At 39.4% G+C, this 25929-nt stretch overlaps 2 protein-coding genes across 2 annotated transcripts; one reads left to right on the forward strand and one right to left on the reverse strand. All coding sequences in view use genetic code 11, as the record gives it.

Annotated features, from left to right (window-relative positions):
- Positions 1 to 49: 49 nt before the first annotated feature.
- EGR_01314 (acidic fibroblast growth factor intracellular binding) lies at positions 50 to 5123 on the forward strand (the record flags this gene model as incomplete). The annotated part of the gene is made up of 5 exons (XM_024490563.1): positions 50 to 677; positions 1104 to 1444; positions 3132 to 3368; positions 4047 to 4415; positions 5013 to 5123. The coding sequence occupies 5 exons, from the start codon at positions 50 to 52 to the stop codon at positions 5121 to 5123; spliced, it is 1686 nt and encodes a 561-aa protein (XP_024354887.1).
- A 672-nt stretch (positions 5124 to 5795) lies between these two features.
- EGR_01315 (Myoferlin) lies at positions 5796 to 25636 on the reverse strand (the record flags this gene model as incomplete). The annotated part of the gene is made up of 35 exons (XM_024490564.1): positions 5796 to 5905; positions 6268 to 6419; positions 6708 to 6817; positions 7338 to 7556; positions 7670 to 7870; positions 7946 to 8128; positions 9460 to 9928; positions 9999 to 10090; positions 10168 to 10461; positions 10642 to 10755; positions 10955 to 11050; positions 11561 to 11638; positions 12202 to 12287; positions 12579 to 13011; positions 13221 to 13340; positions 13562 to 13851; positions 14268 to 14310; positions 15105 to 15287; positions 16294 to 16323; positions 16552 to 16682; positions 16940 to 17144; positions 17434 to 17616; positions 18254 to 18400; positions 18474 to 18626; positions 18698 to 18893; positions 19215 to 19321; positions 19661 to 19963; positions 20153 to 20370; positions 21402 to 21484; positions 21902 to 21945; positions 22151 to 22219; positions 23598 to 23680; positions 24248 to 24330; positions 24675 to 24718; positions 25205 to 25636. The coding sequence occupies 35 exons, from the start codon at positions 25634 to 25636 to the stop codon at positions 5796 to 5798; spliced, it is 5784 nt and encodes a 1927-aa protein (XP_024354888.1).
- Positions 25637 to 25929: the final 293 nt, after the last annotated feature.

The following is a 25929-nucleotide window of genomic DNA, read 5'->3' on the forward strand; positions in this document are numbered from 1 at the left end:
GTGTATAGTATTGACAAGGAACGCTGAAGTACATGGTTCGGAACAAAAAATGTCTGAGTACCTCCACCTAGTCCAGCAAAATCGCCTGCCTCAGAGCTACGCCTACGCCTCACGCGTAGGTTTCTCACCGGGTCTGATAGGAGGCGAGTGCGCTTCTGTAGTCCTTCCTCCAGTCCAATTACCTGGACGTTCCCGTCTGAAGCTCTGGTATAGACTTACCCGTGATAGGTGGATCAAGGCCATTATGCGGGAGCCCCATTTGGAGGCCATCTGCAAGCGCGGCGCCCAGTATTGGCTGCACTGCGTCTTCCGTTGGATGCACTTCCTTCGACAGCAAGAGAAGATGGATGAAGAGCGAGTGGCCACCAATCAGGATTTCAAAACGGCCCTACAAAAGACAATTCTGCAGGTTTTTACCTTTCGCTTAGAGTACGTTGTGTTCTACTGTCACCTACGGCGCGTATGGCAGGAGGGCAGGCGTGAACAGTTGATCCTGCCCGATCCCTATGGTCTTTGTCCTCGTGTCTGCAGTGACCGCAGTGGGACAAGAGGGGAGGATGACGGCGAGGTCGAACTAAACCGCGGTCTCGCCGGACCGGAGCACAGATTGGAACAGTGTGCTCCATCTATTGGTCAGCCAACCATTCTCACCTCAAGTTGCTTTCCCGACCCGCATGGTAAGTAAGGGCGTCTGGTAAATCTTGAAAGAAAGGTGCTAACGGTATTGTTTTTCTAATCAATAAGGAAAACCGTTAGTATCAGATTATTTTCCCTGAACGCAACTTTGGCCAAAGCGATATTTATTAAAACCTCACTGGAGCTTCACTAAGATAGTGTCAAAATTGGGATTATTTGGACAAAATTTCATGAGCACTTTTATTAACTTATATAAACTGGTAAAATTGAAAAGTTACTTTTGTTGCTTCCAAAAAAATGTCCTTTATTTGCAACATCCACTAAACATTTGTTTTTAGCTCATGATTGACAGAAAAATCTACGTAAAACCCGCATAATATTATAAATGTGCTTGCAGACGATGGGAGAATCTCTGATAGCTACCTTTCAAACCACTAAATTAATGCTAACTGATTATATAAATATAGTTGGATTGCACACAAGCATAAGCTTCTCGTGTCAGTGTCCCGCACATATTGAGTACAAGTGGATGTGTGGTCCGAAAATGTGTTCATTTCATCTAAACTGGCGGATGCCCGGCTACTGGCAGGAGATTGATGAGGAAATAAAACAGAGGACCACAATGTGGAGGTTCGATCCGCCGAGCTACTACAAATATCTACAATGCAGTCGCGAGGGGACACTGGATATCGCCTACGTCTGCATAAATGACAAGGGCCATCTCACCAGTGGATTCGTGAAACCCCACTGCCGAAAGGCTGAGTATTGTGTCTGCAAACCGCAATATTACGGAGCCCTCTGTGATAAGGTAATAGAGTAGAACACATACATCAAGCTGTCTCATGTAATGCCGGTTCGCCGAAATCGCATTTATGGGTAGAAGGATACTTTACTTATTAGTTTCCTGTTCGCATTCCTTATTCAACTATTGGAAGCTCATTAAAGAAATATTTAAAGCAGACTGGAAAATGAGTAAACGTTACATAAATAATTCTAAAGGTTTATATGGGCTTATAAATAAAGCGGAAAAAAACAAGGTATTTTTAAAGTCTAGTTTAAGTAATTACTGCTTTTACTGCCTGCACTTAAGTGTGTAAAAACAATTTAAAAACCAGCTTCGACTATCAAAGATGCTTTTGAAAAGCTTTTGCATAGGATAGTTTCGTTGTAAAAATTGCGCCTATTTAATGCTAAAAGCGCAATAGGTCTGCTTAACACAACCTATTTAGCATTGAGGATAGTGGCAACAAAGAAGCTTTCGGGAATTCACATGATGAAATCCGTACCAGGCTTACGATTATATGCGAAACGCATTATAAACTGCCTTACTGATTGCTAGACTATTCGCAACGTGCTTCTATTTTATTTTGAAGGTAAAAAGCATAAATGAATTCTGAATACCCTTATTAGGCGTACGCGTCGTTACTGTTGTTTATTTTAACAGAAATATGGTGATTGATTCCTCGCTGCCGACTGAAAAACGGTGTGGTAAAAAAATGCAGCGATGGCGACGTAACGATCAATGACAATGATCAACCATCTGTAGCATTAACAAAAATATCAACTTTTACCACAAAAAACATTAATACGGTTACACTATCCAACTAAAAAGTCAACTCGAAAGTCGATGAGTTTTAATTTGAAGTTTTAAGAGTGCTGCTAATCACTACATTCGCGACTCACATGACGACACGTGACTGACAATCATGGGACGCTTCGACTGAAAGAAAGGATTGGGTCCCAAGTAAACATTCAAATTTTGCTGGTAAAGGTACTGCGAGTTGTCACTAATTTGACGCCCACTACCAAGATTAGGGAGAGGCAATGAGTCACACAAGCTTGCGCGGTGAATGCGACTAAAAATTCACCTAAGTTAGAATAAACCGCCACACTGTACAGTATGACCCTGTCTTGTCGGCTTTTAAAAGGTGCTTTAGAATTATTCTACCAAGGTTGAATACAATTTAGTCTCATTCTCCATTAGGAACATTTGGTTGTCTCACCAAATACAAATCTGGTAAAAATTACAATGATAGTGAGGATTTTTCCACTTATCAATTGTCAAATTCAACAAGCTGCAGTGAGTGCAACTTGAAGTCAACATCCATTCTAGTGATAACGACACAAGCGGTCCATTTGATGAACTCAATAAGCGCGTCATCCGCGAATAAATTCACCATGCTAAACAGCATTTTGATATCATCAAAAGCTGTTCTAAGACTTCTCCATTTAACTAGTTGCAAATCAGCAAGATGATCTTTTTATGCACTGTTAAACTAAGTGCTTACTCTTTCCAAGGTTCATATAATTTCGATTGGCCCTAGACTACTGCCCCATCGTTAATGGCAAATAAAAAAGATAAATTTAATATTACATTAAAACGAACAAGCAATGCATAATCTGCCTCTACTTGTAGTAGAAAATATTGTTTAATGCCGGTTTGGTGCTGGAATCGCTTTTCGAGAAAATAACAGGAAATCTGCCTCTATTTGCAGATTAAAAATCCTTGCGAGCAGGCAATAGGCAATTTACCATCGGGAGATATAGCCTGCAGAGTTGTCGGGGGAAACAAGTGTATAGCGGATATGGGGTCGGGAAGCTACTCATGCCAGTGTTTGTCCAGTTTCCGTCGCTTCAGATTCACTGAAGGTCCCATGATGGGAAGGGATAATTGTGCGGAGCAGGTGGATGTGTGTCAGAAAGCGAAATGTCAGCATGGAACGTGCATATCAGTACGTCTTTTTACATGCCGATGCACTACCGCATAACGCCGATGCTTGGTCATCAACTGACATGTCAATAGCTGACTGCATTAGCACTTTATCGGCACTAGCAAATTTCATTAGAACAGTTATAGAAGCAAAGAAAACAACGAGGTAATTCGAAGAACCCCTTAAACTAGGGTATCAATATCGCCACCATACATCACCTGGGTTGTCGAATAATTAATTAGGAATTACATGTTTTCATATCTTTTTTTTACGAGGCAGCTATTATGCACATGGGTAGCAGTAGATCAAGGGTGAAAAACAATTATTTTGCAATTTCTAATGTACCCAGATTATTTCCTTAGTTGTGCCATTGCCCTGGAGTGACCATGAACTTTTGTTTAAGCGAAGGATAGGTTACCTTAGGGTATTAAAAGTTGTCACCAAGACCGGTGATAACCCTACCAATTTATTAAAATTTCTTAACCTAAATGAAGGTGTAATCTTACTGCTTATTAAAAATGGCATAAAAATCATGTATCACTTAAGGTTTATACAACGGGCCTCATAAAGCTCTCGTCCGATTTAAGGAAGTAGGACAACTGAAGTATGGTATAATGATGGCATACGCCTCGGCAAAAAAGAAAATTGAGGTAGGCGCTGTGTTCAGTATTTTCGTAATATTCCTACCCTTGAAACCAGGCCTCTGAATGGAATTCTGAGGTAGGCCGTGTGCACGTCACGGCGAAATGCCTATGTGAGAACGGTTGGAGAGGCCGCCTTTGCAACCACCCCTACCTCATCAACAACTGGACTCCCTGGACTTCATGGTCTTTGTGCCAGCCTTCATGTCAGCATAGCGTCTATAGTGGTAACCGATACAGACATCGGAAACGCAGGTGTCTTGACCCCTACCGCGGCGACTGCCAGTTCTCGGAGAGAGAAAATGGTCAAAAAGGGTCAAAGCGCGCAACTCCTGAGGTTGTTGAACTGAGACTCTGTCGCCCGCGCCCCTGTGATCGCTATCTTAAACTGGTCTCTCAATCCATCGAGAATGCGCCCATAAATGCTGTATGCTCATTACTAGCAATAGTTTGCATTATTGACATAAAAACACACTGAAAAAAACATTTAGAACGGCAGACAAATAGGCCAAAATTATTATTTCGTTTAATTAGCTTCAGTAGTTATTTCCTTGCAAATGAACCATAAAGGCAACGCGATACGAATGAATTAGAATTAATATTAAACTTACCCCGAGCTCTAAGACTTCAGAGACTGGTTTCAATAAATGGTGAAGAGGCCAAGCTTTACGAGTTAGATATTTTCGACAGAATTTCGACTACTTGAACACATTAGATATGAAAATGTATTCAGTCTTATTTCATGTTTTATAAGCTATGCAGTTAAAACTAGTTCGATAACGTCACCAGATTAGTTAAAAAGAAGTATGGTAATCTCGTATCAATACCAATAACTCAATTGTTGAGGAAAAAGTTTGTAGTTATATCTAAAAACAATAGCTTTAGTCCACCTTAAAACACTTCAAATGTTTTTTAGATGCATGTGATATGGCAAACAATGAAAGTTATCGGAGTAGTTATAATTGTGATATGTTTACTCCTTCCACTTGCGATGGCACTTGCCTTCTGGACAGTTTTACTGCAGAGTAGGCGGGCGGGACTGCTTGCCAAAGAGCGTCACCTCAGGACCAAAGAAGGCGACGGGAATAAGAGAGAAACACCTGAAAATAAGCCTAATTCTAATGCCAACAAATAAGTGTTTGCAAACTCGCTGTTTTCGAATTCCTTTAAAAAAACGACAATTATTGACTAAACAAAGTATGTTTTGAATTGTACTTTAATGGAATGGTCGAAGAGAAGTGGGCACTGGAGGAACACCAATGCTATAGCCCATTGGTTGTATTTACGTAGCGGTTTAAGAAAGTACATTAAATTAAACGAGACTCAGCAGCACGATCGCCTTCTATATTGCCTCAAAATGGAATGTTGAAAAGGCAATTCAATAAGGATTTGTTGTAATCATCACAACCACGAAATGGCACAATTTATCCATATCGTTTCGTTACCGAAATATAATTACAATTCGGAATAAAATTATTCCGTTACTGCTAGCCAAATGTTTAATAATACTATGCTCGGAATAAAGATTACTCCTTTATTTATAAGACCTGCACAGTCATTCACGATTTGCTAGAGAATAAAACATTTGACAGTATCGTCCCTGCAACAGATAGCGCAGAATGAAATTCAGTCAATTTTGAGTGCAAATATTTATTAAATATCACTAGCCATGAGAACGACAGAATAAGAAAAGCATTCAAGCCACGGATGAGCAAAAAAGAGGACAAGACGGCAGATAAAAAGAGAAATAATCAACCGAAGAAATAAAAGAAGGTAAAATAAATAAGGGGCATCAATATTTTCTGTTCTATGAAGGCACAATGAGAGTGCTGGAACGTCTGAAAAGTAGGTGAGTTTTGCAAGTCACCACCATCACAAGGACAGTTACACGCCAACCATTTTCCTTGCCAGAAGTTGCTGAAAAAGTGAAAACGAATCTCGTTTACAATCGTGAAGAGATAGACGTCTAAAGGGTGATGGATACATAATTTCGATGTCCAAGTAAGAAGTGGTTATTCAGCAATAGGAGCCGAATCGTAATACGACCTTTGCATTTACCCTGATTGATTAAAATAACAAGGCAAGCGCTAGTTTACTAACATGGAAAATTTAATCCCTGATATAAAGACTCTTAAATGTTAATTGATATTTTGCTACTTTTGAGCGCTCGCAGCCAATAAATAAAAATGAGGCATAGAATATGCATTTTTCTTAGGGAAACTTCAAATGCAGCCACATAAGTCAGGCCGGGAGGCAAAGCAAGCAACCATAGAACTAACTTACCGGGATAGCGTAGATAAAGAGCGCAATAAGGAGGACGGCGAGGAAGACGCAAATGATCGTAATGAGGATGCATTTAAATCTTTTGCAAATAATGAATTTGCATGTCTTGAAGGGTGAGGTGAACCAGAAGAAAGAAGTTTCCGGACGCCTAGAATTACATAAAATCAGTAAGACAGTACATGAGCACAAAATGCCTAGAAGAGAACGTTCTAAATTAACGCGACACTTACCTTGCGATCTCGCAATGAGGTAAGCTTTGTCATTTTTACCAAATACATGATATTAAAATTTAAAAATACAATTCATGACATGGCCTTAGCTATTTTAAGCCTAAAACGGAGTCTTAGAGGTCTCTGATGTCGAGGAATAGATACAATTACTTTGTTTAGTTGTTGACAAAGTTAACGAAATATAAAAGGGAGAATTTGGGGCGTACTTGGGTTTATCCAAGTGCGGATTAGCATTCGGTTCATCCTGTCCTTTTCCTGCAGGTCTTTCAAGTGCTTCTTCTTTGGTTAGGAGCTCTATTTCTGCTTCAAGTTTACCCTGTACGTAAATGAAATAAATTTCAAATAGGACTTTTCGACTTTATGAAATCATGAAACACAATCATTCCTGCATTTTGCTATTTCATAAATATCCTTTTGGTGCATGAGTGAAGTGACGTAAAAATTAAAAAATGTGCGAACTTCTCGCGGGAAGGTGATGTCAGTTATTTTACCATAACTACAACAGAACATGCCGCATAACGTTTGCTCACACTTCCAACAATTTAAGCCTGCTTGTAATTCCTGAGGAGCTCTCCCAACTCTATGTAAGGCAAATGTAGAAATTATCCTACTTTTCCTGACGCCGTAGTTTCTGGAAATTCGAACCTATTAAATGAAATGTATTGACCTTGATTGCTAAAATGTAAAAGTAGATATTTGCGATGCCATGATATAACTTAAGATGATCACATAATTGCGATGCATTTGGAATTTCATAGACTCAACACGTGAACACAAAATGAGCTTAATTTTTCAGACGCGTGTATGAAATATGTGGATTAAAGCACCGTACTTACCGTGAGCTGTCCATCCGGCCCAGGCTGGTCAGCGAATGGCCAGAAACCGCTAGCACGTTTGCTCTCAAACAGATTGATCATTTTATTCTTTGGACTGCTTGTATTCATTATATCAAGGGTGCACTCCTTGAGTTTCTTAACTGGTTGTGGCATGTGTGTTAGAGGTAGTTCCATCGTGCCCAAATAGTCGTCGGGTGAGAATAAATCATTGTCCCATACCTACAAAATGGTAACCAAACTTATGGCTAACTGTTTTGAGTAAGAAAAGTGAGAAATACCCATCATTAATCAAGTGACCGTTTTTATTCAAGGAAATCACTACTTTAACGTACCTGCATACAGAGGACTGCCGGGAATCTCTTTTCGGTCTTATCAAGAGACCAAAAGTGCTCCTTCTTCGAGACAACTAATTCATTTTCGGCTGGTATGAACCCGAATGGAAAGATGAGACGCCAATTAAAGTTGCCTTCACCGTCGAGCGAACGGTAGTGAACATCTGTATGCTCGCGTTCATCGACTCCCATTAGCCAACCCTTCATTTTGCATAGGTGTATTAGATTAGCGTTTGGAGGGTGTATAATATAAGGAGAGAGTAAAGTTAAACCCACTTTTACGTAGATATCAGACATACGTTCGCCAGTGATCGACGTTTCATCAAGTTTGACGTCGTATGTATTCCAAACAATAACTCGTAGCTCGTATTCTTTCGGACGACGTGGAGTAATGTCGAAGCAAGGTCCGGGCTGACCCAGATTCAAAGGAAATATATCCACCCATAGTTCAAGTTTGCCCTATGGAGAAAGATATCATAATATAACAATGAAATCCAAGCATTAGTATAGCAAAAGCTCTTGATGGGGCGAACGGCAATTTCATTCAACTGTGAATAAACACACTTATTCACCAATTTTCGACAATAGATGATGGCAGAAGCCAAGCGAAATGCAATGACACACGCAACACCGGTGGTGTTTTATGCACTCTTTGGAGGCGTGAACTGCTAAATGATAGGTTGCTCTACTCAAAAAAAGTGAAACTGCCACTTTTTCGTAAAATTACATCAAACGTTGCGTGTGATATATATGAATAATTTGCGCACCACAGGTGATTTTGAAAACAAAAAAAAAAGAAAATGCGATCTGCACAGCTCAATTGCAGTGGATTCGGTTGATGTAAAATGTATTTCTTAAATTGTAGTGTAGCAATCAGACATGTGTTTTAGTGCACATTTAACTGGACTGCCTCTTCAGACGCCACGGGTCGTGCTTTCGTTGTGGCGGCATTGCCTTCCAGCAATGCTCATGACCTCTCAGTCCTTCTGTACCGCATTAAGAATAAGTCTCTTTCTCTACTGAGACGGCTTTTCACGACTTCAAAGAAGGTTCAGGGTGTTGTGGTAGTTTGCGACTAGTGGATGGGCAGGTATGATAGATATCTTGTGGCAAATGCTACAGGTTTATTTGCATTTAATCAACATTGCCAGACCAATTTATTGGCTGTTTGGCACGCAGGATATTACAGCAGTAAGTGCACACCCACGCGATGAGCTGTCATGTAAAACTCACAATCACTAGGTATTTAATGAGTAAACACCAGTTAAAACAATCACACAAATACCAACTGAATGAACACAGGGCAATATGTTGCATGCACTAGGATAATAGCATCCAAAATTCATAGGTGCTGATTAATACAATTCGCAGGTGCTAATCCATCAGATTCACATCATTTTACCAAATCATTTAAGGGGTAGTCCAGAAACTATCAAACGGAAATACCAACTGAGTGAATAATATGGTATTAGTGCTAGTATGAACAATAGGCTTATGCGCAAAAGTTATAACAGAATGAGGGAGTCCCTTACTGTTTAAAACATCCACAAGTGATTTGTGGAATGCCTAGGTATTAATTTTCAAGGGGTAATTTAGCTACGAATATTCCTAAATGACTACCACGATTTCAGCGTTGTCTGAGATCTCAAATCTATGAAATACTTCTGTTGAAAACTTTCAAGGTGTCGAGCTAAGTCCATTTAAACTACCATCACCATCAATGAATATTCCAAAAACTGGAAGTCTACCCCAAACCTATTGATTAAATTTTGTTAAAGCATTTAACCAACCTGATCCATTCCAGGTTGAATAGGGTTCTGAAGCACCCTTGTTTCTACGTGTTCTTTAACCAGCGGGAGAGCATTCAAGATATGGAGAGCAAGACGTTCCTTGGGAGGCCCCCAATGTGGGCTAGGAATCATGCCTTTTTCAAACGCGTTAATGTTAAAGAAGTGCTCTCCGATATGACAGGTGACAATACCATTTCCCTCAATGGAGTAGTTTGGTTCTGGAAGAGAGTTTTTTTTGCAGAATGTAGCGAGGATTTCTGAGGGCAGCTGATTATCACGCCACTGGTTTAAGCCTGTCAAATTGTAGGTCTGTGGAATGCCACATGTAGCGCGGAATCTAGTAAGCAGTCGATTCTCCAAATCGATGACAGTCTCTCCGATAACATCATCGCGAGTCATCAAATCGTAATCAACGATCTTGATAATCAAATCCTTCTCAATCGGAATGAAAGCCTTCAGTTGGAACATTCTGAAAGAAAACGAATTTACAGTTAGAAGTGATGAACAATTCAGGCTCTTGGAAACTGTGATCTACCTACCTGCCAAATTCGGGATTTAGGTTATTGGGGATGTAATTATCCTTGGAGCTGACCTTCTGTTTTCCCAGTCTAATTTCAACATAGGGATCAGCCTACGAGGCAAAACAAAAGCCATTTAGAGAAAGTGCTCAGTTACTTTACGCAATACATGAAGGGGAGAGGTCCTTACCAAACCGGACGGATCGCTCGGCTGCAAATCAATAGCTTTGATAACGTAGACACGAACAATGCATTCGACAGGGGCTGAGTCTGGAACCTCGTTTTCAAGGTATTTTAACGGCATCGCAGCATTTGGATCTTCGGGTAGACAATAAATACGGAAGGTTCCCTTGAAGTCACCGGCAAAGTTTTCTTCATCATCTTCCTCAGAATCCTTTGACTTTCCTCGGTACAGGTGAAATGTTGGACAAAAGTCCTCGAAGTGGTAGAAGCCCTCACTATCTTCCACTGGATGAGGTAAGTACTAAATATACATAACAGGAGCTTGGTTACATTGGTGTAATAGAATTTCATATCCATGCACTCATTGAGAGCATTTCAAAAAAATGCTTGAAAAAGACGCTTTTTAAGCGATTTTCAATTTACAGCCCTTGATCTTCCTGTTTCAAGATCTTTTTATGCACAACTGAGAAATGGGGCTTACCTTAAGTAGGTCGTAGCCACGCTCTTTGTAATCAGTACATTTCTTGAATTCACCCTTGGAGGCGTAGTATTTAGAGTACCAATCAATGTTAGGATCCAACTGTTCCATATCCATCTGAATATACAGTAAACCAAGAAATATTTACAAACTATAGACGCGTGTAGAATACTTGCATTAGTTAATCAAACTCAACAGCATTAGTGAGAAGTTCAGGGAAATGCAGCCACGAATGGGAAAATTACGACTACGGACAACACACAAGCACACAAAAGTACACAGAGAGAAAAACCTCAACCACAAGTGAGTTGCTAACTTCGCCAGTCTGTTCGCGTAAGTACGCGAATGCATCCTCGGTGATGGACGTTCCTGCGCCATCTATGCGATCAGAACGCCGAATGCTGGCTCTTGACTAAATGAGGTTAAAAATGATTACACCCATCCTCTGCAGAAATAGCTAAGCATACGCTTCTTGTGCAGTCTCGTGTGTAAGTGCATGCAAAGTGTGTGCTGTGATGCTTCATCGTAACACCTAATTTGTGATGTGAGACCTTTTTTGCATTTATCTTATTGTCAAGTAATATTTTCAAAAGGACCCACTTTAAAGTCGCTTAGGGGGTTAATACTGAACGAAGATGAACATTTATTCCTAAAACAGATATTTTAAGTGTCTAATTGAGACCCAGTATTGTATTTTACTTCAGTCTAATTCCAATTATTCTCGATGCCAGCAGTATCACCCAGAGGTACATTTTAAAAGGTGGGAGCTAAAATGCAAGCGATGAGGAAAGAATAAATGGATACTCTTTGTCCCTTGTGGATAAAAAGGAACTGAAAATGCCTGAACATCAAGGATACACTTAATAAAGAGGGTAGTGGCACATGCTGTCCAGACAATACAAATGAAAATAACGACAATAACCTCCTGAAGTTGTCTCTTTCGAAAAGAAAGAAACTTCCACTTTTTCTTTGGATCCACATAGGGCTGAGCAGGAACGGTCTGACAGAGAGGAGTCATTTTTTAGTACATCCACATTTCAAACCAATGATTATGTTTCTAGCTATGGATTTATGCAATATTGCTGTGAACTCTCCATTCATTTACACGGATGAATAATGCATTAAAATTCATTCACAAGTGTTCAACGAAACATTTAAATGATCATATATGGGATTCGTGTGCACAATTCATGTCTGTTTAGTTTGAAAACGAATCATACGCTAGGTGATTCATTTTGAAGGCTATACCCACTGACGACGTGATGGCCCAGCAAGTGAGTCGTGCTGACAATAGGAACGATTCTAAGCACGATTTAACCGCAGCACCCATTAAACTGTATTGTTTAAGCGGCATTTTTCTTGAAGGTGGATATTAGCTTATTAAATCATGAACTGGCATTAAAGCATTGACTTTATGAAGCGCAGAAAAGAAGGCGAACGGAACTTACGTCACGCTACAGACCACAAAGGCAAACACATACACCATGAAGACAATAGGCAGGGATCAGTCATGATAAATAAAATCTAGGCATCAACCGTCCTATTGTTTTTTTTGACACTTACAGCACAGAGAGCCTTCTTCTCCGGCTCGTACGGCTTGTCCATATCTTGCTCATGGATAAGAGGTGGTGAACCAGCCCGTTCGAGTTCTATGATAGCAACAAGAGAGGTTAAGATTCGTGAGTGAATTAAAGTTTGTAAAGTTATTATATATTAGCGTAATTGGATTTGGGAGGCCAAAATATCACCGATCCGAGTGCATATGCAATTGAGCTCTTAAAATTTTATAAAATAACATCCCTGGCATTTTTCAAGACTTAAATTTGGTGTAAACTATTTAATCAAAACCTTTCCAGAAATATTTGGTTCTAGTATAATCGCTATTTAAGACTCAAAGTCCCTCTGTCATACAAATTTGTTTGAGGAAAGAAGTGGCGTACCTGGAATAGCTTCGAGGGGATCAAATGGTTGCATTAATGGAGGCACTTTGAAGCCTGAAATGTCGGAAATAACATGCGTTCCAACTAGCGGTTTACGACCAAACGGCCGGTTGTCACGCACGCCAATGTTGATCGGCGGCATGTAAAGGGTCTCCTTGGGGAGCTTAGCCACGTGAAACATGAGTGATTTCTTAAAGTTTGGTGTCCTCTTTAAGTTGGTAATGACATCTGAACTGAGCACTGTTCCACCGACCTCAATCTCCACCGAAGGTGAGTTAACTGCAGCCAACTGATATTTGGACATGTTACGAACACCCCAGCAAAGCACCTCAATACCCATCCTTTGAAGTTCGGGACGGATTCCCTCAGGAACCTCGTAGATTTCGGTGCCAGGTTTAAGATTAGGCGGGGATGGTGGAGCAGTTCCATTAAGCTGTAAAACAATTTTTCCGAGAATTTATGTAGGTTCTACATAAGCAAATTTGAAAAGTTCAAAGTGAATAAATAAATCCACACTGTCAGCATACTAGAATACACAATTTTGAACAAATATACATGTACCTAATTAATTTTGCGGGTAATTAGGTAGTAGAACTATTCGTGTTAAGCAATGGTAATGTACATTTCAAGAATCACACTCACCAACATCAATTCGAACGCAGCAAGAAGCTCGCCGCCATCTCTGCCTTGTTTCTTGATGGGATACCATTGAAGCATAACTTTTTTGAATTCAGCAGGATCAGTGACAACTTCAGGCGTCAGCTAAATGGCCAAATATCATATTGTAAATTTTTATAGCAAATACGTTGGTCTAGATACAAGATATGACAGTAAGCCCAATAAGCAGAAATGTTCATACTATCACCGATTTTTGACCAGAAGCTTCGAGTGCGAAATAAATTAATATGGTCGAACTTCATGTTTGATTATTATGTATAGGGAAGGTTGCCGCACAAAATGACACATTACGAAACAGAACCTACACTGCAGCAACCAAGGAAACTATCCGTGCCAATTTGGTCCCAGTCAAAAAGTTCAATTGTCACGCGTGGAGGCGAGTCCACAATGACGTTAGGATTACCGTAGATAACAACATTTTCAAAAATAAGTGTCTGATCCCACTGAGGACTGAGAGTCTTCTCCAGACGTTCTGTCTTTTGCGATTGGTTAATGAAGCAGACACGGGCATAGGGGTCAGACAAACCTGATTGGTCAGCTGCCAAGAGACCACGAGCTTGAAAAATATAGGCATTTAGCTGCCACGTTTGCTTAGCTGCAATAAATGAGAAAGGTCTCAGGTGAGGGAAATGGGTGAGATTCCAAGTTAGTTTGGAGACGATTGGCATTTCAAGTTAGTGACTTATTAATAGTACTTAGGGTTCACTAATCCAGGCTTCTTTTCGCCGAAATCATAAAATGAACTCTATTGAAACTGCCTCGTCAATGAAGTAAAATTTATGCCATTTTCTGCCCATTGTTATGTAGAAATTACAGAAAGCTTCCGGTCTGTTAAAGATAGACTTGCAAGGTTTTCATTTGTGTTAATATGGAAAGTTAAATCAAATTGAATAAGTGGCAAAATTCCGAATGTGGTCTCATTCAAATCAGTTCATCTCTTTCATTTAATGGTATTATTTGACATTTTAAATCGATTTTAATTAACAGGAGTGGATCAAGCAAACTGCTAACCTTCGTATTTGATATACAGACGTGGACTTGTCATATTAGTTTGCTAAAAATAAGAAAGATGAGCAGTACAGCATTGGGTAAAATCCGAACAAAACCGTCCAATGAGATTGAAGTATTGTTACAAATCTACAAAACAGCAAAGCGAAATGTGATACCTTTAGCCCTAAATAAGGCAGGCGGTTGGGGACAATTGCTAGGCGTAAAGCGCATTGAGTTGTTGAAGCAAGAATGTGAGGTTGGATGATAGGGTAGAACTATTGCCTAATCGATTGGTTACTTTCTGTCACCAAAGCCGTAATATTCTATCAGGCAGGTAATTTGGGTGTAATTCGGACATAATTTAGTTGTCCCATTATCGTGCAAAGCAAAGTGTTTTCGTGCGTTCAAATCTAGCACGCTTGCAAATAAGCTATTCTATGGTAATCGGATAGTGGTAAAGGGAGATTAGTGACAATTTAAAATAAACATAAATGTTATGAAACCGTATTCAAAGTGCCGGCTATGATTCCGTTTGAGAGAGGCTGCGAGATTAGATAGAATGAACGGCACGACTGACCACTTACCTTCTTCTTTTTCTGAATATAATGGAAAAAACTCATAAATCCAAAATATTAAATCAGAAGTTAAGAAGCAGAACTTGAAAACTAAATTGTAGACACCAAAACAGCATCAAAATATTGGAACCTTATTGAGACTATTTAACTTCTGCAAGTAGTTATTGACATTCCTCGATTTATACCTAAATATGTTGATACAATGCAAGTAGATAACATCGGAATGTTAGCGGTACCAAATGTTTGACGGTACTAAAGCTATCCAAAAGTGCTCTTAGCTTACCTCGTCACTTTGTGGTGGAAGTTGAAAGAGTCCTGGCACAATAGAGTTGGGACTGTCAGAAACAAGTTTTCGGTGCCACCGACGCCGCCGCACATTGTCAGTACCCTTCTTCGGAGTGTGAAATCGTTTGCTGAAACTGAATGCGTATTCCCAGCCTTCCCCTGCGGCAGGTGTCATTGACTCCTATAAAAGGCCGTAGACTGTGTAGAATCGGAGCAAAGTGTATAGTGACGTATCTGCTTATCATCTGAGTTTATCACATTTAACGCCCAATGGCACTCCTGAACGAAAATTTCCTCTTAAACCCTAATAAAAAATATACCCAAAACCCAAGTGATTCCTTTTGTTCAAAAGTAAAATTCGTTAATCTAACACAAAATTATATATTCTCCCAGTACCTCAAGTCTTAAAATCAACCAACAGCATTGAGAATAGTGCCGTGACTGATTGACGCTAATATGTAACTCACAACCATGTGCAAGAAATTCATAAACTAGTGCGAATGATTTGTCAAAATTACTGTTTAAAGTTCCTAATTATCGAAGTTTTAACGGATAACCCTTGAATCTGAGATGGCCTGAATTTAGCCAATTTACATTAAAGGCCTGGTATAAGAGCCATTTCTGTGAGTCTATCAGCATACTGGCTGAATTTCATAATGATAAATCATTTTAGACCAACATTAACTAAAGTAAATATTAAAGACTCATCAAAATGGTAGCAGTTGTAAAAGCTTGGCGCAGTTAAGCAAATTACTTCTGAAAAGGGACTTACGAGTAAAGACAAACGTGCGTCCTACCCGGGTGGGAGACGGTCCGTAAAAATGGGAAAACGGTAGGGCTTCTTTAAAATGTTAGCATTTTAGGTAAATAAATACTGTATTCGATGGTGAGCATGCAGTCGCGGTTGCTGTTATTTCAATTTTTTATGTTGGTATTCTGTAGCAGCGACACGATAAATTGTCTTGATTCTAAAAGTATATTATTTCACGGCCGCTCCAAAATACACTATATACAGAGCGGTTTATTTTCATTTTATGTCCATTTAGTTGCGTAAATAGCATAGATGCTAGACCGAATCTCGTAGACGAAAAAGTGTGAAAACACAAACAAATAAGTTTACAAGCACACGCGGTGTTAGATAAGAAAAGAAATAAAGCTTTAGGCGCGGAAGCAGCGCTGAGACAAACCATTTTCTTTTCCATCATCTTGGCTACAATCTGCAAAAGTAAGAGTTCATTAATGAAGTAAATACGAAAATTGAAGATGAAGAAAAGTAGGTAGCTTAGGAATTTTGATAATACAGATTCCATATAAAGCAAAAAGTATATCTGTAAACCGATTACTTCTATAATAAATATTTTGGATTGGAAAAATCAAAAAATTTTCAAGTATTTTGGTAGTTAGGTATTGCAAGGGCACTTGCTGAAGGTGAGTACCAAACTTACATCTTCTTTGACATTCTTAGTGATATCCTGAACCTTTCGGCGGCGGATTAAACGGCGTCTTCGGCTCATGTGAAAGACCTTTTCCACGGCCACGTAGCTGCCGATTGAGTGGTCCACAGAATACTCCCAACCTGTGAATCGATACCATGATATTAGCTAGATTTATCAGACAACAGAGATGTGGGACTTAAAAAAGAGGTTGAGACAGGACTTTGATACCAACAAGTAGTACGCATTAGCACGGTATGGCACTGAATTATGTATCAAAAGTACGATCTAAAAATCAAATGCGAATAATATAAACCTGAGATATTCTTCTTCTTCTTTATAGCAATTAATATCTGCATGTATTTGTCCACCAAGTGCTCAGTCATTTATACATCCATACCTTCCTCGTCACAGGGCCTATTGAAGTCAACCTTCCAGGCATCGTCCTCCCAAACCCATCCACTCGGGAGTTCAATCTCATCTGGACCCGACTTTTCGTAGCCTTGGGCGTCCGTATACGCTAGTGGTGCTTTCTCCCAACCGGAGATTGGGGTGCGCTTTTCATTATAGAACACATCTTCCAAGAAGCTTGTTGCCCCGGTATCCTGTTTCAATAAAATATTTACAATGAAAAAGTGCAGCAATTACTGGACAGCATTAGCAAGTGGAATCCGAATCATCCAAAGGAAGGAAATGCATAGGAAATGAAAAATTTCCCCAAAATCAGCGCCATCATGGCTTCATTAATTTAACATTACTTACACCTAAAAGACTGAAATAAAACACGTAGTGTTACCAATTCTAACATTCGAGACTCAATACAGATCTGTGCATAGTAACTTTCATCACGTGAGATGGCACGAATAAGAATCATTATGGTAGAGAGGCGCCTACCTTCTTAAACATGAGTGAGAACTCGGGGCTAATATACCAATCACCTTCCCACTTCCAGCCAACAGGCGGAATGAAGTTCTCTTTCGGGGTTTCGAGGTGTCCAGTGCAGTCCGTGAAGTTGGGGCGAGTTAGTGGTGGTCGACGCGAAGACCACTTACCTACTATTTGGGCTTCGTTCTCGTACTAAATAAAGGAATAATTAAGCGTCGCTGCAGTTCCAATTCAGAATGGGAAAAATAGTGAGCGAATAATTGTGTAACACTGAGAGATGGACTGTTACTACTTTGAAACAGTAGCAGTTATTTAAACACAACTAGTGTAATCTAATTCGCCTTAGATTTGCTAAATATATGTGAGAACGTGGCGGTTGAACGCATGGTTAAAATAAGGAAAATCGCGATAGATGGAAATCAACTTATGCACCTTGTAGTAGTTTTTTTGAAGTAATATTATGGATTGCAGAAGAAATTATGGGATCAATAACGGTTCTCTGCCAGTCGACATTCAGATTTCCTGTGAGAGTGGCGCAATATTATCTTGGGAATCGAGTTCATTTAGCTACTCTATAACAATGACTTAAATCTGATGGACACTATTACAATTTGTATTCAGAAGTTTGAAATTAATACCAAAACTGTAGTGTGATATTTAGATATCCCCAATTTATGAACACACTTTTAGATCTTATAATTATATGTGTAAACTATCAACATGTTTGCGTTTTAATTATGCAGCCAATCCACACACATCCGTAGTGTTAAAAGTAGTGCATTTTTACAACTTAACCATCAGTGTAGGGGAATAAGTTGCAAGAACGCACTGTTTCCGCCACAACGGTTAGCAGCCCATCGTCTTCTCGGCCGGCCCAGTCAGTCTGCTCCTTTTCCAAACCGAGCCACAAACTCAAACGTACTTGGGCAGGCACCTTCCACTTATCAGACATATCATCTTTATCCAAAGATGGAGGCTGGTAAGGTAACACAAAGGTAAACGCAAAATCAGTGTAAAGTACGGAGTAAATTAGTGAGATCTTTCCTTACCTTTAGCATTATAGTCCGGACCTCACCACAATAACGACCACGATACATTTGATTTTCGGAGAAGAGCAAATCATATGCCGGTATGCGGAAGTAGGCGATTCTTTTCTCAGAAGCAATCATCCATATAACAACATCTGGCATGCTGTTTTGTGGCTAAATGATGCATAAAACAGGCCTGAGAAGATTTAATGAATAAGTAGAGGGGAAAATGTTTTGGTTCCTACCTCAACAAAGATTTTGCGCAAAGTTTCAAGGTAAACCTTTAGTTCTTTAACAACATCTTCAGCACTCGTAGCTTCTTCACGAAGTTTGACAGCCTGGGTCTTGAGTTGCTCCAGATCGTCATGACGTAATTTCATTAGCTTCTGGTCCAGGTTATTTACTGGAGTACAACCCTCCGTCCACTCGGGCAGTGGAGTTCTAAGGTAATTAAATCAAATTATAGTAAGCGCTACTTTACTATGCACAATATGCAACCAAATAATATGATACCATATATCCATAGATAATATCTAACTTTCCAAACTGTTTCGAAAATAAAAACGCACACGAGCTCACTCTTGCGCAAACTTTTTAGTAGAAATAAGTACTTTAAAAACTTGAGTAAAAATAAAATTACTTTTGCTCTAGTGACGGGACGCGATACCGCGTGCATCCAAGATTGAGATTATCAGGGGCTGTCATTAGGCTAATAACCTACTCATCACTAATGGGTGGCTATATAATGTGTTCATGACTTACTGGCAGTCCATTATGAACTGGTCGAGGGTTGCAATGACCGTGCTTGCCAGGTCTTCTTCTGCGAGGTCGACTTTCATGCTCACTTCGATATTTTCGAGGCCATATTCCTACAAATAAAATACAAGGTCCTAGAAATAGGCGGTATTCTTGAAATTTGTCGTTGTAAATCAAAAATCAATTGATCTAGTGTTGAATACACGTCAAGGAGACAAATGCAAAACACAGTAATGAATAAACTTCACATTTCAAAAAACCTCTATCAGAAAAGATTAAGTGTACAGCTAGACAAAATCATGAGCAAAATACTGGCTGATTATTAAGGTACCTGTGGAATTTGCGCACTGAAAGATTAACAGTCGACACCATGGTTAAATATTTTTGTGGAAGTACTCGCCAGTACAATTTTTGCAGATTAATTTCCAAATTCAATATATCTTGTGACTCACCAAGTTATCAGCGATTCGAGTTATCATGTTGACAGCATAGAGACGATAGGAGATATCCTCCCATTGGCACTCTACAGCGGTACACGGCTTGGTGTCACTCCAGGGCAAGAAGTTGTAGTAGCAGCCATCGAACACTGCGTTGGTAGGCGGAGTGGTCGATGCGCAGGGTGGTACTGTCTCATCAAGGTTGTTACCGTAGTTGCCAATGCTGACCTCAAATTCAATTGGTGCGTCATCGATGCTGATCATATTGGCATGGAAGAAGGCGGCGTGAAGTACGTACTTTCGTCGCCGCATGTATTTCTAAAGGAAATAATGTCGCATATCTACTCACAATGCAGTAAGTTGCAGTTGTTTTTCGCGACCAAAAACAAAGTCCTTGAAGCCAAATGACTTCATTCGCACCAGGTTGAGCAGCTAACACGAAGACGCTATATAGAGGATGCTAGTAATTGTATCACCCTAGCCATTAGATGTTAGAAAAACACCTACAGTGACGTGAACTTTCATGTCCTCGGGTATTGGATTGACTCCAGATTGTTGCATTTCGTCCAGAAGCTCTGTTTGGACCTCGCAAAGCACACGGCCTCTGTAGGCACATCCTTCTCCTTTGGCCAAATTCAAAGCGTCAAATTTATCGAGCCCATCGCTAAATTCACGCGGTGACCCGTATAGGTTGATGAAGGATGGACCGAAAGTTGGTAGAAAACCTGAGTTAAGCAGAAGGGTTTATCTTTTGCAGTCATAAGGTGCAATAGGAATGCATGCATTTGTGAGACACCCTGAATTGGCATGCCTTGGGTGCAAAATTAGTCGGCGTGAAAGCGGCTGAATGGTAGGGAGATCAAATCCCATATGAAACTGAGTGAGTTGAACGGTATTAATACCTACTTTTAAAACATAAATCGGTACAATCCTGGGAAAATAAGCATGTGCCGATTTACCAATTTCCTAGTAATGGTTAAGGCAAGTCTCGCAAATATGAGTCGTCATTATCTGATCACTTTTACTACAAACGGCTGATATTCAAACCTAGTTTAATTAATATAAGACAAACAGATATTTTAAAGGACAAAATAAATGCGTTTATGCTTTTACAATGCCAAAGCCTACCAACATGATTTAGTGTAGAAAAAAGCCCACACCATTTACTCAAACACAAGCGTACTATCTTGTTAGAAGGTGTCTTTTCCGCTGCTTACCATCATCACCTGATCTAGGCGCGAGAGTAGACATCCGCAAAAAATGACACCCAATCGGATCGTCTTGACTCACTCTGTCCCTGTATATGTCACAAAAGTATTCACAAGGGGTAAAACACTTTCAATTCTTTCCACTCTCACAACAGAGTCCAAACATCATTCGTTGTAGGCAAAACCAATGGGTTCTGTAAACCCTATCGATTTCACTCTTTAGCTAGTACGAACAAGTCGTGTCCAACGCAATCCAAAACAAATTGACTCGTAATATTCAAGCGCTCTCCTTTTGTTATTGGCGTACAGGGAAACGAATAATATGCTAGCTAGGTTATATTTCAGCTATGACCTTATAGGATCTGAGTTTTCATGAGATTCGGTGAGAAGGAATTGTGAGATATTTGGTCGCTGTGAGGAAGCAGAGATGAGCAAAAGCAAGCGTGCATACAACATTTGTTAGAAGAGTAGGGGAGAATTAGCAAGTACTTGAGAGTAGGGCGTGTTAGCTAATCCCTACTTTCACTGTTCTGGGAAATAGAACTAACCATCATCGCCATCTCTCAAGGCAGAGATGTCGGCGATCTTGATGAATGCAGTTGCGATTGCATCGTTTTTGCTCAAACGATCCCTAAAATATTTTATTTAAAATTTAACTCTGATGATGCCTCCACATAGCAAATTGGACCCAAGCAACAGCTTGGTACTCCAGCGTTTTACGCGGGGTTGTTGATCTGGATAATAAAGCCTACTTAATTGATAGCAGCACAAAGTGTGCATTGAGAGGCTGATCAATTTTGGTTCTGCAAAAGGTAATATTCCAAAGCGACGATTTCATTTTTAAATTGTAAAAAAGGCTTGCTAAATGTTTCATAAAATTGTACCATAACTTAAAGATATCCGTTAATAGTGATGAAGAATTACCAAGAGAATAGGCAAGATGTATTCTTCGAGTGTCAATTTATAAGATGATTGCGCAAAATCTCTCAGAAAATCGGATTCATTAGCTCAAAAAACTGAAGTTTGATAAAAAAATCGTAGAACATACCAATCGTAGACAGTTATTGCCAGCTTGTCACACATGGATGGAAACTAAAGGAATCATTAATAAAATCAAACTCTATTGTTTCAAACACTTTTATTTACACATTCCGGATTAAGCTTTGATGGCTAACACACACCAAAACCAAAACAAGAAAATTGATCAGTGTTCACGGTATGTTAAATTTGGCTGCCTTGTCAAATGTGAATCCCTAAGATTATGCACACAGAAAAAGTAATAGAATGCATGGTTTACCTGGACACCAAGTTTCAGTTCTTCGTACCATTCTGGGTGATCAGTACCTTCTTTTGTTGATGATTTCACCTAAAAAACCAAAATCTTCACTCACTATATGCTTTCTGTTTCTTTAACATAAATTAGGCACTCTAATACAAGTCGCTCATATAAAGCCATTTAAACTAAGTTGTTACTGAATTCGCCACACAATTGAGCGAATGCTTCATGATATTTGAAGGAAAAGATCCACTTCTCGAAAAGCAATTCAGCCAACCAGGACGTAGCAGTGTTTAAGTAACCCATGCCTGGCTGTAGTACTCTAGTCTGTTAGATCAACAGTTTATAAGTCATAAAAGCCAAATGCTTGGAAGACCAACAAAATCTTCAAAGAAGTTCAAATTTAAGGCTCCTAGGAGAATGGCATAATGTGGGACATGTCAATCAAGACAACTACGTGACCACATGCAATTCTTTGCAATGAAATGATGGTAAAACAGCCTGCAAATTTGATGGCAGCCCATAACAACAATGAAGTTATTAACATCACTAGAGAAGCCAAAATAGCTCCTTTTCTTTTCCCAATAGTCCGAATCAAATAGCCTAAATGAGTCGAAAGTACCGGATTTAAACAAACAGGGCAAAACGACTATACCGTTATTACCCACAGGAGGTGCGCACTAATCAGGAATTCCAATTCGAAAGTGAGCACATTCATGTTCAAAAAAGGGGGTTACCTCATTAACTTCCATGTAATTCAATCAATATCATTGCATAACCTGGTGTTCGAAGTCACTCAAGTCCCAAAGGCATACTTGATCTCACATCCACGTCGCTCAAACGAACTACCAATTCGTCACTCAGAATTGCAGTGATGTAAGCAGCTCAACATAACGCTGATTATAAAATTACGCATATGTTAAAGAAAGTAAAGTGTTTGCGAATTGTAAACCCTAGTCTGAACTCCTAATTCAAGTGAGAAACCGTAGCTTATGCGACTTCAAAACAATGCCATATCAAGCTCCTGCGTCCCATAACACTGTTTTAATTTAGTCAGTCACATTTAAGTGATTCCCAGTCGGAAGAATGTCATTATTGAATAACTAGACATGCATCTGAAGAAGATGAAGTGACTCGTATACAAACAAACGTTTGAGTGAAATAGATTTCTCGGGTTTATGAGCCAAGTTTTGACGAAAATTAGGAAGTCTGGAATCACTCTTTATCGTATGATTGCAAGAAAAAATAAAACGATTTTAGCCATGTTTATAAGCTGCAGCTGGTTGGTTTGCAAGGTTCCAGTGCATAACTGATACGGGATGGATTGAGCTATCGATGTGGGCAATCAGTACCAAATTATGAACAGTACGAATAGATACGCCACAGAGTTTTTACATTGATGCCTTAGCTTTGATGGTAGAAATAGTTAGAATCTTGTAAGACTTGCCTGCTTTCCGGCAAACTTCACCAAGGCGAAGGGGTCAACAAAGTCTTTATCATCCTTTCCACCTTTGAAGAGTTTCTTTACACCCGAGAACGCATTGCTGTCCACTAAAAGTGAATTTTCTGCAGTGAAACTTCAGACTTCCCATTCGCATAGGAAAAGCTAGGATAATTCAAATTTTCGTTATTTCTTAGGTAATCAAGCACACAGATGTCCCTGGACAGCTCACGTAACCCATCAACACACAGATAAAACGGAAAAGTAGAAAATGTCCATAGGTGGAATTTTTTGAGAAGGCATAAAATAATGTACCACTTGAGGAGATTACGAAACAGAGCACTAGTGATTACTGTGAGTGTTTTTACGCTTTATAAAACTAGCACTAAAAACTCACAGAAGTTGATCAAAATATAATTATTTTTTTCACGTGTTTCCATAAAATTGCTTTCTTGAAACACCATACGAAGCACGAGTTAATACAAATTGTCATTATAAGCTCCCATTTTTGCCGTCGAGATCGTACTTGAAGAATTATGCTAGAATTCAAGTCAGCTGCCATTATATACACAGTCAAAAATACTTGATAAAGCATGTGGATTCACTTGCCAGCAGTCATTCGTGATATACCTAAGTGATCATCAAATAACCCGCACGGAGAGATAAACGATACTTACTTCTTGGATAATCCTCTCCGGTATATAACAAGAACTTCATTAATGCTGGCCGGAGTTGCAAACCAGCAGGTCGTAGAATATTTCTGAAGCGTACGACATAGTGCTCAAATATGGGACAGAGATACATCAGGCGTCGTACATTTTCTCCACTTTACATTTATATCCATGTTCTGCTTTTGGGAGCTTCCCAGGATAAACTTGTTTTTGTACATGAAATATTTCAACTTTAAAGGGTTTGGAAAAGATTGGAGCGCAATATAAAAGATTTGTGGTTGAAATTCATAAGAGCAGTGTTTATTTAACTAAATAACCAAGTTGGGGCCAGAAAAACTGTCAGTTTACCTTCAACTATCTTCTTGTGATTGCCAAACGAAGATTAACTTTAAGCATAGGAACAAAAACTGAATGTATCATTTTAAAAACTTACGCCTCGATATCTTCATCGTCCGAATCTTCTTTTGCCTTGAGATCCTAAAATTTGGTGACTCTTATAAAGGCAGTTAAACTAGATTATACTAACTAGACAGATTTAAAAATATCTTTTGAATGAATAAAACACCACAAACATCTACTACTATGCTAGCAACAAGATAATGCAAACGTTGAATTTACCTGGGAAAATTGGGTGGTTTAATTATTAACGCATCCAAAGAAATGTTGATAATAAAAGAAGCGTTTCAAATAGTGGCGCATACTTCCCCATTCAGAAAAATGATTGTGTTGGATTGACAATCCTTATTTTACAGGTTTAATCAAAACTACTACGCGTGAAGATGTTGAGTTCTTTAAATTTCAAAGTATCGATACAAAATTTATCCAATTTACTTCAGTATAAATGCAAAACCAGATTCTCTGCAATACTTTTCCTGAATAATGCTGAAGCCTCAGAGCATGGTATGAGAGATTGAAATGTGCAATTCAGTAAATGTTGGATTGAAATTAGAATAGGTTTTTTACCGGCGCTTCATCACCGGGGCCCAAGATGACCAAGGCAACCTTCAGATAGCCCTTTGAGCCGGCCTGAGGGTCCTCGGGTTCACCAAGAAGAAGCCATTTGTGCATAATGGCATGATTGGGACTTTCGTAAACGGCTGCAATGCTCAACTCGAAGCTGCCAATAAAAGCATCGGACCGGAGCTTCCGCGAATTGTGCACTCCGAAAACAATACTGTGTTGAAACAACTCAGCAGGCGATTTGTGGAAGTTAAAGAAAAAGGTCTTTCCCCAGAAGGGTGTGTTAGTAGAATGCCTGACCGCTGTTATTTGTGTCTGATTCCAGCATAGCACTTTGCAGAGTGGTGAAATATTTCCTCCGGGTAATTGACGCGCTCCATGAATGCGGATGCGAATCTGAAATGGCAATTTAACAGATTGTTTTTTCTTAGACATGCGGTCCCATTTCTACTTTGAATTTTTCCAATTCTGCTGCGTTGATTTTACCGAGTTTTCCAGCGAATTCCCGGTTAACCTACTGCTGGTTACCCTGTTTGGTGATTATCTGGATTATTTTTCTTATTATCCAGCAGTTTTATCGTTGGTTCAGCTGCAAAGGTATTTAAACTTCTGTGAAAAATTATCACTATTATGGCTAATCCAATAAACGTTATTTTTTGTTACGCCTAAATGTATATACATCTGAATCAGTGATTAAGGTTTAATTATTAAATAGTAAGATATTTGCT

Source organism: Echinococcus granulosus (genome assembly GCF_000524195.1).
Source record: "Echinococcus granulosus chromosome Unknown EG_S00005, whole genome shotgun sequence".
NCBI lineage: Eukaryota > Metazoa > Platyhelminthes > Cestoda > Cyclophyllidea > Taeniidae > Echinococcus > Echinococcus granulosus.